The sequence below is a fragment of the Phyllobates terribilis genome, unplaced genomic scaffold (genome assembly GCF_046119375.1).
Source record: "Phyllobates terribilis strain yellow unplaced genomic scaffold, ASM4611937v1 Scaffold_3__8_contigs__length_932513732, whole genome shotgun sequence".
In the NCBI taxonomy this organism is placed as follows: domain Eukaryota; kingdom Metazoa; phylum Chordata; class Amphibia; order Anura; family Dendrobatidae; genus Phyllobates; species Phyllobates terribilis.
The window spans coordinates 158,089,510-158,106,035 of NW_027362763.1; the positions used below are offsets into that span (position 1 = coordinate 158,089,510).

At 39.4% G+C, this 16,526-nt stretch overlaps 1 protein-coding gene across 17 annotated transcripts in view; it reads left to right on the forward strand.

Annotated features, from left to right (window-relative positions):
* Nucleotides 1–16,526, forward strand: part of MYT1L (myelin transcription factor 1 like) — a 679,346-nt gene that overhangs the window by 456,259 nt on the left and 206,561 nt on the right. For 14 of the 17 annotated variants that reach the window (XM_073674215.1, XM_073674210.1, XM_073674221.1 and 11 more), the window contains 3 exons: nt 7,752–7,806; nt 7,992–8,025; nt 10,897–10,959. The exons of 2 other annotated variants lie outside the window; for them this stretch is intronic. In XM_073674215.1, the coding sequence (XP_073530316.1) occupies nt 7,752–7,806; nt 7,992–8,025; nt 10,897–10,959 (152 nt within the window). The remainder of the gene's footprint in view (nt 1–7,751; nt 7,807–7,991; nt 8,026–10,896; nt 10,960–16,526) is intronic. One more of the 17 variants, XM_073674223.1, reaches the window with a different exon arrangement.

A 16,526-nucleotide genomic window follows, 5' to 3' on the forward strand; every position in this document is an offset into this window, starting at 1 on the left:
CTCAGGGCAGTGTATGCGGAGGATGGGGGTGATGGTGCAGGGCAGCAGCAGTAACGACACGGAATCAGTGATGCAGTCCAGGGCCTTTACTCACAGTTCTTATTATCCAGACCACGTCTGCAGGTAACGACTGCCCACGTCGTACTGTGCTCACCAGGTGAGGGGCTCAGACAACTCCCAGATAACTTTGGAGCACTTCACAGGACCCCCTTTGTGTGTCCTTTGTCTGGCCTTTCTTACCAACCCTTCTGTCCGGCTGCCTCGGGCCTCCTCTTGGTAAACTTGGCGCCAGTTTCCCTGACCCTATGTGGTGCCTTCCTAGCGGGTGTAGCGAGGGGCTGCGCCACATAAAATGTCACAGCCTCCGGTTTCTAGCTGAGGGTCGTTTCCTGCCTCCACTAGTTTCGGGGACCGGTCTCTCCCTTTGGCCTGACCCCTCCACGCAGGTGGATTTGGGCGTGCGGTGGCGACTCGCCCATCCGCACCCCTGGGATCCCTTCATTCCTCGTTCCTGGAGCCTTCTCCGCTCCTCTTCCTTCCTTCTCCCTCTTCCAGGCCTGGGCCTCTGTTACTAGGCCCGCCTCCGGAGCAGAGCTCATGCAGAGCCCCTGCTCCCTGCCACTTCTGCTCAGACTTCTCTGCACTGAACTAAGATGGTGCCCACCTTTTATACTCCCTTCTCAATGCACCCAGGAACTGCATCCTCCCTGCTCCTGCACTACAGGGTTCCCCTTCCTCAGTGTTCCCTCCCCCCACTCCAGCCAGGGACAGGGACTGTCGTGCCCATCTCAGAGGCATATTGGTTGCCCTGCCCCACGACAATGTGGTGTAATGCATGCAGGTGTCGGGTCCTGATCCACACTCCATCCATACCTGAGAGTGAGATATCACACCTCTGGGTGAGGTGCAATACCTCTGTAGCAACCGAGCCCTCAGGGTGCTACAGTTCCATTTATCTTCAGCCTAGGGGACGTATTGTGATACAGGGTCGTGATTTTGGCTATAAAAGGGTCCCCTAGACCCCTACCCCAAGCTTTTTAAGAGAATCATATATGGCGTGCCAGGAGACTCTATGGAATGCTTTCTCAGCATCCAATGAGAGTATCTAATTACAAATTTTTAACTGCATCTAGCCCAGGAAATACTTTGTGCCTAGTAGCAGTGTCTGCTAGTCAGCGGATTATCCCGGCTGTTAAGCAAGCTACACCACCTGTAGTTTAGACACTTAATTTTTTCAAAGGAAATGCTTCGGGACCATGGGATACTCAGTGAAGAGCATCAGGAGGCACCCCAAGGCATAGGGGCTGGGACTGGCAGTAGGATGCCTTGCGGTGGACAGCCGAGCTCGATCCTTATAAAAGCTTTTTAACTGCAGCAGCTTTAGTGGACGCTACTGGAGCTGGAATTACGCGGCTGCTGGCATGAGACTTGCCCTCCAATAGATCCTTGTAAATGGATTTAAAGTGTATTCATTCAAATTAGAGAGACAATTTAAATTAAAAAGCTTAGAGCTGCCTCCACCACAGGGGGGCTCGCTCGACCCACCAGCGGACAGGCACCAGTATTGGGAGAGGGGGGCTGGCCATCAGGGTTCACCGCGGCTCTGGCACAAACCCGGCGACACGGAGGTGGCACGGGCAGGAGCGGACTGGCCGTGTCGGCTTCTCACTTTTTGGATTTTAGAAGGGCATGACATGCCTATATCTGTGTCTCCCCCTCCTTTTACTCCTCCACCTCTTTTATTTTCGCATGACTATATGTACTTGTCACTTTTCCATGTGTTAGTTATGTCTTCTGAGCAGTTTGTCAGCTTTTGGACACCTTTGAAGGTGTTTTCTATGTGTTTCTATGTGTTTCGTTTGCCTGCCATTGGTTTTAACAGTGTTCGAAGGTGTTCGACGAACAGTTCGACGAACAGTTCGACGAACAGTTCGACGAACCGAACCGAACTCGAACACTACGGGGGTGGCTCAACACTAATGCCTACTTAGTGGGTATTTATTTTCTGGTGTTACGTTACTGCTCTGCTCAGTGGTAACCAATTAAAAACATTCCTATTTCTGCTTGTAGAGACTGCAGCTGCATCACCCTCCTCCCCCTCTGGGGACTGGTAAAAGGGAAAAGAGTACAATAATAATTTGGACCATAATCAAGTTGCCATTTTCTCTGACATATATTGCAATGTTTTATGTATTTACATGTTGTACAGATTTACCCCAAATAATTATATGAGCAAAAATAAATAAATTGGATGTAAAAATATATATAAAACGTATGGAAACTGTTAAAATCACAACTAACAATGCTGTTGTTTGCACTTATTAGCATGTCCAAGCTCTTTCTTTTTCATGATATATACCTCTTGCGTTTCCTAAATGTATATCTTGTTGGTATAACCCATGGGCTGAAAGACACTAAATAAGGTTAGACATTATAGATATAGTAGGCACCAACATCCAGCTATATCTTTCATTACCTTACCTTTAAAGGAGCGCTGCCAACAAAAATGTTATTTCCTAATCCCTAAGGCCAGGGTCAGATGAGCGTATTTTCTCGCATCTAAGAGAATTGGGACGATTATGCTAATCACACTTTGATCAAACTCTGATCAGAGTTTGATTAAAGTGTAATCATAATGTACTCCGATTTTCTCGAATGTGGAGAAGATGGATAAAAAAAGTCTCCATCTTTTCCATTGTGTCAATCCGTGAAAAAAAATTTAATCTGTGTACAGTTCTATGTTTTCAACAAACTCATTGACTTGCATGGCCGAGTGCGTTCCGAATATCGGATGCAAATTGTGCATGCTGTGGCATTTGCACAGACCCATACAATAACTTTGATACAAATGCTATCCAATGTTTTGTCGGATCACACTCAGACCAATAATATGGTCGTCTACATGAGCCCTTAACATATATATGTAGTGTAGTGTGGATGTGGTTAAATACTTACATACCACCATCTTCTTCAGCTCCCAGTGACTTTCTATTCCTGTTCAGAAACACATGACCGCTTAGCCTGCTCACAAAGTGTCAGCCCAATGAAAACCTATGAGAAATTAAGGCTCTCATAGACTTACAATGAAAAAGAAACTTCTACTTGACAAAAAAGACGATGCGTAAGCTGGCTATTCTGAATTGCAGCCATGTGATTCAGGTGATAATCAAAACATCACTGGGAGCAGAAGAAGACAATGATTGGTTAATATTTAAAGAGGTTTTCCCATAAACAAATTACATTTTAATCAATAGATCTTGGAATAAAAATAAGTTCTACAATTGTATATGTTAAAAAAAATGTTCCTACTGAGAAAATCTTATAAATGTGCCCCAGCTATGTACTGTTTAATGGCTTTGTTTCACCATGCAGGAACATGTTCTGCACATACCACATTTCAAGGGGGAAGCAAAAGATAAGGTATCGGTGTACTCAAGAGAAATTGCACAACAAATTGTATCGTCCCTTTTCTCCTGTTACCCTTATAGAAATGAAAAATTTGGGGCTGAAGCAACATTTTTGCTGGAAAAATGTATTTTTTCATTTTCAAGGCTCAATGTTATAAAATTCTGTAAAGCACCTGGTGGTTCAAGGTGCTCATCACACCTCTAGATAACTGCCTTGAGGGGTGTAGTTTCCAAAATGGGGTCACTCATGCGGCCTTTCCACTGTTTAGGCACATCAGGGGCTCTGCAAATGCGACATGCCGTCCGCTATCTATACCAGCGAATTTTGCACTCCAAAAGTCAAATGCTGCTCCTTCCCTTCCAAGTCTTGCTGTGCACCCAAATGGTAGTTTTCCACCACATATTGGGTACCGGTGTACTCAGGAGAAATTGTACAACAAATTGCATTGTCCATTTTCACCTATTATCCTTCTGGAAGTGAGAAATTTGGGGAAAACCACATTTTTGTGGGAAAAATTTCATTTTTTATTTTCTTGGCTCAATGTTAGAAAATTCTGTGACGTGCTTGCGGGTTCAAGGTGCTCACAACACCTCTAGATAAATTCATTGAGGGGTGTATTTTTCAAAATTGGGTCACTTCTGGTGGGTTTCCACTGTTTAGGCATATCAGGGGCTTTGCAAATGCGACATGGCTATCTATTCCAGCCAATTTTGTGCTCCAAAAGTTGAATGGTGCTCCTTCCCTTCCGAGCCCTGCTGTGCGCCCAAACAGTAGTTTTGCATCACATGTGTTATATCGGTGTACTCAGTAGAAACTGCAAAACAAATTGTCCATTTTCTCCTTTTACTCTTTCGAAAATGGAAAATTTGGGTTAAAGCAATATTTTTGTGAAAAAGTAAAATTTTCATTTTTTTCTTCCACATTGCTTTAATTTTGGGAAGCCCATAAAGGGTTATTAAACTTTTTTAATGTGGTTTTGAGCACTTTGAGGGGTGCAATTTTTAAAATGGTATCACTTTTGCGTATTATCTATCATATAGACTCCTCAAAGTCACTTCAAATGTGCTGTAGTCTGGAAGTTCTTTGTCTGGAAAAATGACAAATTGCTAATAAACTTTTAACCCTTCTAACTTCTTAGCAATATGTTTCAAAAATGACGCTGATGTGAAGTAAACATGTGGTATATGTTATTTATCATCTATTTTGTGTGATATAACGATCTGGTTTAAGTGCATAAAGATTAAAAGTTTAAAAATTGCAAAAATGTTCAAATTTTTTGTAAAATTTTCGATATTTTCATAAATAAAATCAACAAAATCTAAAAAAAATTTACCACTACCATGAAGTACAATGTGTCACGAAAAAACAATCTCAGAATCACTGGGATATGTTGAAGCGTTCCAGAGTTATTAGCACATAAAGAGTGACGCTGGAAAACAGGCTTTGGAGTTAAGGTACTTTGTGCGCTGTCTAACCCCATATTCATCACTGTCTGCTTTTTTGAGCTAGGCACAAAAACATGATAATTTATGTATTTGTGCTCACCTCAAAAAGTCAAACACTCCCGAAAATTAGGTCAGATGGCACAAAGTCAACATGTCTGCTTCATTAAAGTCAATGGTTCAGTTGGCTGATATGTCTGAATTCACTTCTAGGGCCCCAACAGAGCTACTAATGTGTGGCAAAAATATGATGTGAACAAAGACTTAAGAATATCTCAAGAAGAGTGGTGCGAGATTACTAACTTTTGAAAAATACCTGATTTACTTTTAATCTGCCAGGAGATGTGTATGCCATGTGTATCTATGTGTGGTCATCCAGTGGTTGTGATGTTAATTGCAGCAAGTTGGGACATTTTCTGTCATGTCGTTATGATGCATTAAAGTTGTATAACGACAGACTGGAGATCTTACCAATCATCTCTATGATTGTACATTGACACCATCTGCTTGAAACTTCATAAATTCAATGCAAGGGGATTTGTCCCATAGGACAACATGTAACTGACGACGCACTATTACATTTGTGATGAGATACAATCGAAGATTTGTAGTAAAAAATTATCTTCTAGAGCTTTGGCTCTCAACTTATGGTACATGCACCCCCTGGGGGTACGTGTCATGCCAGTCTGTGGTTCTAATAGATAACACACTCTACAAATATTGCTTTGGGTTACGGGTACTTGATGTAATTTATTTGAGCAGTTACTTAGCTTAGTATCGAGAAACACTTAAAGGCTTTGAAAAGGATGAAAAGAATGATTACAGACACAAGATGATATTATAAAAAAACAATCACACCTGATAAAACCCCCATTGCTCGAGTGTCCATACCATCATATTGACTTGTCTGCAGTAGAGACCTTCTACACATGGGCACCTAAACTCTGCAACTAATCACTAGCCGGCCTTAGAGGTCTCGTGTCATACATGAAAACACCTCTCTTGAGGTTGCAGTGGTCATATAGAACTAAACAACAAGACTGGTGGGAGAACAGAGCAGTGACACTGGAGCGGTGGGGCATTTACCACGTGAATACAAATTATTTTTTTATTCTACCGCATTCCTTGCCTGTAGTATATTTTTTGTCTCTTTGGAGAGAAAGAGGACTTTAACTCTAGTGCCACCTTTTAGAAGCAGTAATCATAAAAGTCAATATCAACCCTTCAACGAGCATTGTTGTCATACGAATAAAAAGCCAACCCAAACCCTCTATTTCCAGACACGCGTTTCATGGTGATTTTTTTGCTAAATCCTGGATTCGCTGAGCCACATTACTTTCTAATTAATCTTACAAGGTTCCTGTGACAACCACTTAAAAGATTTAAAGAAGTTATTCAATGTAAATATTTTATATATTTTTGTAAATTTGGCAAAACAAATCAAATAAACTATACACACCTATTTTTTGTTCAATGCAAATCCAGGACTGTTGCTCTGGTGCTCCTTTCTATGCAAACAGTCATCAAATGACTTCTACAGCCAATCTGTGGCCTCAGTGGTCACAAGCCTTATTACTGGCATCATGGCTCCTATTGGTGAACTGTGATGCCAGTTGTACGGCACATGACCACTTTGGGTCACATGCTGACCGATTGGGGACAAAGAGCCAGAGCATCAGTGCTGAATCGGAGAGGGAAAGAAGAAAATGGGTATAGTTTCTTTTTTATTGTATGAGACTTGCAACTGCGTTTAAAACACATATCAAATGTTTTATAAATCCTTTGAAAGGAACCTTTCACTTGATTCATGCTGTCCAAACCTCAAGCAACATGAATCAGAGGCTGGATAGTTTGAAGAGCCATTTGGACTTCTCTCCCCACAGCTCTAGTTGATTGACCGCTCTTTTCGCTTGTCTAGTCAAGTCTATCCCTATGGTCCCCAGCCAGCCCTTAAAATTATATCTTCTCTGAAATGTGGAAATGTTTCAGATAAAACCATACTTGGCTGAGCATGGTGGCTCTGTGTTTAACTCTGTAACTTTGTAGCGTTGGAGTCCTCGGTGTAGATTCCATCATGGACAACATCTGCAAGGATTTTGTATGTTCTGCCATTGTTTGTATGGGTTTTCTTTGGGCTCTCTGGTTTCCTCGCACACTCCAAAGACATACTGATGGGGAATTTATATTGTGAACCCCAATGGGGACTGGTGCTGCGGAATTGAATGGTGCTCTAAAAGCGCATAAATAAAATAATAAACTAATGCTGTCCATGGTTTGGTCATGAATTTAGTGATAGGTTCCTTTCAATATTTTAAAAAGAATATCCTAAATAATAACAAATTTAGAGAGGAAGTGCTCTCAAAAGAAGATGAAACACATAGGATATAAGAGCATGGAAAAATCTGGTCTTGATCAAGCATGGTCTTCTCAAAGAGATGATGGTGTTATAATTAATTTACAATCTGGAGGTGACAAAACCAAAATAAATGAATAGTACAATATATAGTAAATAGATGGAAAAAAATATGTAATACAAGCTGCGAAAGTAGAACATTAGACAGAATAATGCCATCCTAGAGCGTCAATATTATAAGGTACCAATTTAAATAAACTATACGGAAAGAAATATGATTTTTACCAGCCAGCATATAACATAATCGAATCTTCCGAAATGCCACATCTAAAAATCTATAGCCACGGTCTGAATCCGAGCAAAAGCAATAATGAAAATGTAAAGAATTCATCTGTATTCAATATAATTACTAAGCTTATCACGTCACGTAAAGAAATCCTTGTTCTAAAATAGAATTAAAAGATTGTGTGACAGTCTGCAGCAGACAGTGCATTGATAGTCTGTGCATGAAGAATAAGAGCATTCACTGCCTGCTAATCTATTCCCAGATGGAGGTGGATACAGACGAGAAACGGCATCGCACGCGCTCCAAAGGTGTTCGAGGTACGTTCCGTGCTTCACTAAATCACTCAGGGCCTCCACTCTGAAATGACCTTCATCCTGCAGATTCTCTCTTTCGCAATTCATTCTGACCCTTACTTTTGCATAACCTTTTGGGTAATTTTCTATAGCAGAGGGGTACTTATGATAGATGATAAATTTTTATATATTTTCCATTCTCTCTACAGTTCCTGTGGAACCAGCCATACAAGAGCTGTTCAGGTTAGTGCTCGGAGTGTAAAATGTATCCCATTAGCAATTTAGAAAATTCAGGCCTTTTAATGGGCATAATGCACTTTCAAGTTCATTGGTGCCTTGCTCATGCCCTGCTGCATTGATTAAATTTATTCTCTCGAGGCTTGCTAATAAAATAGATTTGGCATCGCCTCCTTTCTTTTTTAACTCCGGTTATTTGATTTGTGTCTATCTGTCTTATTTGCCCTCCATCTCCCTAATTTACCTTTCCAAAAGTAGTGCAGGGTTAGATATTCCTCTAATTAACCTGTCTGGTCTGCATCTAATGCAAGGATAGTCATCATTGTAAATCATCCGTCTGCATTAGGCATAGGCATATCCATCTCTCATAGTCAACTGTCTACATCGAGTCCAGGCATATCCATCCTGTTACTTCATCTACAGTCATGGCCAAAAGTATTGAGAATGAGACAAATAGTAATTTTTCCAAAGTTTACTGCTTCATTTTTTGTAATGGCAATTTGCATATACTCCTGAATGTTAAAGAGTGATAAGCTTAACAGCAATTACTGTACTTGCAAAGTCAATATTTGCCCAGAAAATGAACTTTAACCCCCAAAACACATTTCAACATCATTGCAGTCCTGCCTTAAAAGGAGCAGCTAACATCGTTTTAGTGATTGATCCATTAACACAGGTGTGGGTGTTGATGAGGACAGGGCTGGCGATCAATCAATCATGATTAAGTAAGAATGACATCACTGGACACTTTAAAAGGAGGCTGGTTCTTGGTATCATTGTTTCTCTTCAGTTAACCATGGTTATCTCTAAAGAAACACGTGCAGCCATCATTGCACTGCACAAAAATGGCCTAACAGGGAAGAGTATCGCAGCTACAAAGATTGCACCTCAGTCAACAATCTATCGCATCATCAAGAACTTCAAGGAGAGAGCTACCATTGTTGTCAAAAAGGCTCCAGGGTGCCCAAGAATGGCAGCAGGCTGGTGTGAGTGCTTCTGCACGCACTGTGAGGCGGACACTCTTTGAGCAAGGGCTGGTTTCAAGGAGGGCAGCAAAGAAGCCACTTCTCTCCAGAAAAAACATCAGGGACCGACTGATATTCTGCAAAAGGTACAGGGAGTGGACTGCTGAGGACTGGGGCAAAGTCATTTTCTCTGATGAATCCCCTTTTCGATTGTTTGGGACATCTGGAAAACAGCTTATCCGGAGAAGAAGAGGTGAGAGCTACCACCAGTCTTGTCTCATGCCAACTGTAAAGCATCCTGAAACCATTCATGTGTGGGGTTGCTTCTCAGCCAAGGGAATCGGCTCACTCACAGTCTTGCCTAAAAACACAGCCATGAATAAAGAATGGTACCCGAATGTCCTCCAAGAGCAACTTCTCCCAACCGTCCAAGAGCATTTTGGCGCCCAACAATGCCTTTTCCAGCATGATGGCGCACCTTGCCATAAAGCAAAGGTGATAACTAAATGGCTCATGGAACAAAACATAGAGATTTGGCGTCCATGGCCTGGAAACTCCCCAGATCTTAATCCCATTGAGAACTTGTGGTGAATCATCAAGAGACGGGTGGACAAACAAAAACCAACAAATTCTGGCAAAATGCAAGCATTGATTATGCAAGAATGGACTGCTATCAGTCAGGATTTGGTCCAAAAGTTGATTGAGAGCATGCCAGGGAGAATTACAGAGGTCTTGAAGAAGAAGGGGCAACACTGCAAATATTGACTTAATTTGACTTTTAAGTTACATTTAAATGGAAAACTCTAAAAATTACCAAAGGAAGAAAACATAATCTAGATGATATCCCATGAATTTTCCTTGACAAATATCTTACTGGCCTTTAAAACCAGATCATCAATATCTGGTCCTAAATAAAAGTGGGTCATTACCACTTGGAACATTACCCAAAAGCTTTTCAAGTTGTAACTCTAGATTCAATATGTTCTCCCCTGTATTTAAAGGTTTAGTTTGATTTTATTTATTTTGCCTAAAGAGTGATGAAAGTTGAGTGTTGCTCGAAGAAATGTTATCACTGGATTAAATGTAGACTCGTAAGAATGGCCATGTAATTGTTTTTAGTGATATCTGTAGACAAGTAGGTACTTTTTCTTTCAAGTGTTAGATGCAAATTCATCTTTTTCTAGAAATATTAATTTCAATGATAAACTTGAGAATTAGGAACCCAGACTTAAATACTGAGTTACTGACATTGCCCAGATCTAACCAAAACCTTCATAGATATGATATATTAGATGACCTGTATACTGTAACTATACCATATATCATATACAAATCTGTCATTCCTTACCTTTCACCTTGGTTCGACATGTCTCGAGATGAGTGTCGCGGGATTACCAGTTTTTTAAAACACATGATTTTGAGGGTACTCTATCGAGACATGTTTTTGGTATATGCATCTACATGTGACCACCCACTATATGTGATGTGGGTTAGGTAAGGAGGGACAGATCGGTATATACCACATTGAGCATTGATGAGAGACATACAGTATACATTTATTTGGGACTTCCCATGTGAATAGTTAAACAGACTGGGGTATTTTAAGCACAAACCCAACAAAACTCATCTTTCTACGCATTAAAGTCAATACTTCTAATAGTGTCTATTTCTCATGTCAGATGTTCCATTCGTTTACCAGAGACCAAACCATTGACTCCATTTGTTGCCTATTGCTCCTTTGTGCATAATCCATACTTAAGATTCATCTGTTGCACTTACTGTAGACATTGTAATAAACTCATAATCTCAGTTTCTGTTGAATAATGGCCCTACTATACAATTAAACATACACTTATTAAGTGTGGTCTAGTCTTTTGTCCAACCATTTTTATCCCTTGTTCCTTCTCTACAGCTGTCCTACTCCTGGTTGCGATGGGAGTGGTCATGTTAGTGGTAAATATGCAAGACATAGAAGGTAATTATAAAATATATACTGCTAACATTTCAGACTTTATGTAATTATTTTGTAAAGTGGCACCACTTCCTTTTTACATGAGGTTTATGAGCAGTGCATGACACGTTGGCCTGAAAAATTCTAAATTTGGTAAATCCTTTTCTTTACTATTCTGTCACCCTTATTTTATCAGTCATCAAAGTAAAGAATTTAGTTTCTACTTCCAAACTAAAGACAAATATTAATGCAAAGTAACAGCACACCATTATTCCATTGTTCTGAGGTCCAGGTTTACTGCTGATAGTTGACATTGATTTTTGATTATGTGTCTGACTTACTAAGTGATCCAGTGATAATGGAAATATGAACTTAAAGGGAACCTGTCAGAAGGTTTTTGCTATGTAATATGAGAGCACCATGATGTAGGGTCAAACACCCTGATTCCAGCTATGTGTTTTGCTGTTTCAATACAATCAGTGTTTTATCAGCAGGAGATTATCACTAGAGGACTACTGGCCTTCTGCCTCCTAGTCTAACTACACCTCCAGAACTGAGGTCACTATACAATGTACACAGAAAAATTACATAGCAAAAACCTGCTGACAGATTCTCTTTAATGCAGCTTCTTGCATAATTGAAACAACAAACTATACTGTCTATATCAACTTTATTCCCACCAACAAAACCACTGGACATACACGTGCCCTTCCTTAACTTCTCTAAACCCAACTTATCATGCAATGCATGGCACAAGATGTTAAACATGAAAAAAATGTACAGGATACCTTGATGTATGACGTCGGGGAGCTGCATGGCATGAGACTGCACTGAATTAGGTATTATGACAAATTGTATAGATACAATTCTAGAAAAGTGAAGGATGGACGCATCAGAACATCTCTACCGATCTAAATAATTTACCTACGACAATTTATATAGCACTGATACCCTTTCATTTTGTAAGAGGTTTTCATATTATAACATGTTTGATAATATCCTCTCAACTAAGAAGTTTAAATTGGGAGTGGGTTATCAGAAAGTACTTAATTGTGTACATTTTTAACTTATAAGCATTTCAGAATTTTTGGGTGATTTTTTTTCAATTTTGCATGTTTTTTTTCTATATTAAGAAATAATCCATTTGGGGCTGCTATGAAACATATCTCTGAATGGTGTTTACAGAAGAGCAGGCAAGATGGCCGTCACCAATCTAAGTTTCCTGCCCCTAGTATTATACTTACCAGCTGTTATTAATGCCGCTCCGGTCGTCTTCTGTAGCTTGTGACCTGCTGGGTCGCTCCAGTGTTTGCTGGGCGAGCTGGAGGTCACATCTCAATATAAGTCTATGAGGCCAGAACGAGGCCAGAATGAGACTCTCATAGATTTACATTGAGAACTTGCGGCCGTTACCTCTGACTTCCGATCAGTCAGAAGTTGCAGTCACAAGATGGCAGAGTGGGACCACAGCGGTGCTGGGAAGAGCAGAAGACAGCAGCTGGTAATTGTAATACTAGGGGCAAAGAACTTAGATTAGTGACACCACCTCAGCGCCGAAATAAAAAAAGACGCCAGAGTGGTGCTTTAAAAAAAAGGATTTAGTATCTGGATAATTTACTCCACAGGAGGGTAAATTAAGTTTGGCAACTTACGAGTTTAGGAAGAGACGTTACTGACTATGATCAGATCAAAATAGCATTCAAAGGGGATATGCTGGTTTTAGTTGTAGTTGTCCTATAGAAAAAGTGGAATTTGTGTTGTTTTTATTCAATGGTATATATGTCATTTTTAAAAAGTATCTGAAATATAATCATTAGACATTGAATAGGTTGTGTGCACTATAAAATATCCAGTAAAACCACATGAGCTATTTCAGATATCCATACAATAAGCACTTTCTTGTCACTAGTCAAGCAGTAAATAACACTAGAGTTCTTTGACTTTTCTTTAGGACTCATGCAGACGAGAGTATAAATCGGATGTGTGTTGTCCAATATTTGATCAGATTGCACACGGACAGAGCACTGACCCATGTTATTCAATAGGGCTGTTCAGATTAACTATTTTTTTCTCGGTCCAAGTGTCTGTCAGAAAAAAAGTTGCAGCATGGATGAGACTCACACATTCAAGGCTATGGGTGCGAGAAAAAAATCAGATCCCACACCGACAATCCGAGTTGCATCCGATTTTTACGGATAGATTTCTGTTATGAAGCTAGGAAACTGTATTTGATCATGTACATTTTTTAATGCAGTTGTATGAAAACGGATCGCATACGAACGTAAAATGGACACTGGGCACATGGATGATTGAAAATTAGAAAAAAATCGTCCAGATTTTCTGGATGATACTTTGATGATTTTTCATATGCTCATCTGCATAGGCCACGTTCACACGTTCAGTATTTGGTCAGTATTTCACATCAGTTTTTGTAAGCCAAAACCAGGAGAGGAACAATCAGAGAAAAAGTATAATAGAAACACGTCACCAATTCTGTATTTATCACCCACTCCTGGTTTTGGCTTACAAATACTGAGGTAAAATACTGACCAGATACTGAACATGTGAACGTGGCCTTAAAGGAAGGAAAAAACATGGATTTGGAGAAGGAGGGGAGGTCGAAGACGATAAAAAGAAGGATTTAATAATTACTTACATTTTTTGTCTATCTAGTCTGATTATTGGTGTAGATATATTGGGGGTATTGACCCTAAAAGGATGAAATTTTTTACCTATAGATATGCCAATGGTAAATGCGTATATTTCTTTCATATATGCTTGAGGATTTACACTATGGTTTTCCATTCAATCTACTCATAATATTTTCAGATTTCCTATCCTCATATTGTCCTCATCGACTAGGTCAACAAACGTATGTATTCTGGATAATGTGTGTTTGAATGAATGAATGAGGCTTTTCTATGTAAACTATTCATAGAGCTTTATAAATTCACGCCTTCCTTCATATATTCTCTCAGGAATCTAAATCTTTTATATCATAGAAGTTAATAGAGTAGGTATTACTCTCAAATAGTCTCTGTATTGACATGAAGATGTTTGTTGATGTGCTTCGTTGATACCGGTCTGAAGATGGCTGTCCATCAGAATGCTTCTTGGTTGAGCTTGGCTTGGGCAATGCTCTTAATTAAGCTTCTTATCCTTTTTATTTCTCTTTACTATTTTGTTTGAGTCTTGTTAGAGATGAAATAGCCAAGGGTAAGAGAAGCTCATAGCAAATGGTAAGAGAAGCTCATAGCAAGCCTACAACACGGGAAGCCATAGTTCCTGCTTGATGTCTCAAAATTCAATTACCAAATTGTCTTTGGTTGTCTTCTCCTATGTGATTATGATCATTAACTATGAAAAATAATGAAGATTCCAGCATACTGGAAGTTTTTTAGGAAATCTATGACCATCAATAAATAGACCTTCAAGCAAATATACAAGTATTTAAGCAAAATATTGGTTTGGACATTTTTAAAATAAAGAGCCATTGTGAGACGACTACTTTATGTAGAACACTGGTTTGGAAGACATATATATCATAATCCATAATCCAATGAAACAGATCATCTATGCATTTGTGCTACATATTATATGGATCATTTATGACCCATAGAAGTGAAAAAGGCACGTAATGAATTTCAGCCATGTGCATAGATTGCAACACAACTCTATTCCTCATGTTCATGGTCCATTTCAGAAAATTTGTATTTGCGGTGGAAATTTGTGTTTTGCAGCTCCCTTCATTTGAAACACCCTAATACTCAGTTGGAAATCGTTCTGTTACTGACAACCATTGTACTGTGTAAGATTTATGTGTTATAAAGAACATATGATCTTTTATATTCCATGCATCACATTCAGGCACATGTACTGTACATTTTTCTTCTGTTGCCAGTCCAATGCGGATATTGGCACAAACCTGTGGCTACAAGACAAAGTCTCATTACCACCAGCATTAAAGAACATTTGTATTTCTTTCAAAATGTTACATAAAAGACACATTATAAATACAGTTTATATTATCATTTATATCATATTTTACATTATTAATGAGGCCACAGCTCATTCACATAGGGAAAGAAAGAGGCCAAAATTGGATTATGTTGTACTCCTACACTAGCACTGAATGACATTGAGTATGGGAATTATAGTCTCAGTCTGTGAATAATAATCCAAAGATTCAAGTGATATAGGGAGGTGCTGAAGCTGCATAGTCAGTGTGACTGTGAATTCATTGATCTGTGATATACTGCAGGAACATCACATTAATATCAGAATTCTTTTTTAATCTTCATACACTGTAATTGCAAATCAGGAGGGCAATTTAATACCCTGTGTTCTAATTTTCCTAATAAACAAGAATCCTGAAACCTAGGCTTGTGTGACACAGACAGCAAAGCCACGTGTTTTCTGTATATTTTTTTTCTCTGTCGCTATTTGAATGAGCTGTCTTCTCATTCATAATGTAATCTATCATATATGTACAGTATAAATGATAATATAAATACTATTTATAATTTGTCTATTATGTAACATTCTTGAAAGAAATAAAAGTGTGCTTTAATGGTGTTGGTAATGAGACTTAGACTTGTAGCCACAGGTTTATATATCTATATCTATATATAGATATATATATATTTATATCTACAGTACAGACCAAAAGTTTGGACACACCTTCTCATTTAAAGATTTTTCTGTATTTTCTTGACTATGAAAATTGGACATTCACACTGAAGGCATCAAAACTATGAATTAACACATGTGGAATTATATACTTAACAAAAAAGTGTGAAACAACTGCAAATATGTCTTATATTCTAGGTTCTTCAAAGTACCCACCTTTTGCTTTGATGACTGCTTTGCACACTCTTGGCATTCTCTTGATGAGCTTCAAGAGGTAGTCACCTGAAATGGTTTTCACTTCACAGGTGTGCCCTGTCAGGTTTAATAAGTGGGATTTCTTGCCTTATAAATGGGGTTGGGACCATCAGTTGTGTTGTGCAGAAGTCAGGTGGATTCATAGCTGATAGTACTACTGAATAGACTGTTAGAATTTGTATTATGGCAAGAAAAAAGCAGCTAAGTAAAGAAAAACGAGTGGCCATCATTACTTTAAGAAATGAAGGTTAGTCAGTCCGACAAATTTGGAAAACTTTGAAAGTGTCCCCAAGTACAGCTGTAAAAACCATCAAGAGCTTCAAAGAAACTGGCTCACATGAGGACCGCCCCAGGAAAGGAAGACCAAGAGTCACCTCTGCTTCTGAGGATAAGCTTATCCGAGTCACCAGCCTCAGAAATCGCAGGTTAACAGCAGCTCAGATTAGAGACCAGGTCAATGCCACACAGAGTTCTAGCAGCAGACACATCTCTTCTACAACTGTTAAGAGGAGACTTTGTGCAGCAGGCCTTCATGGTAAAATAGCGGCTAGGAAACCACTGCTAAGGACAGGCAACAAGCAGAAGAGACTTGTTTGGGCTAAAGAACATAAGGAATGGACATTAGACCCGTGGAAATCTGTGCTTTGGTCTGATGAGTCCAAATTTGAGATCTTTGGTTCCAACCACCGTATCTTTGTGCGACGCAG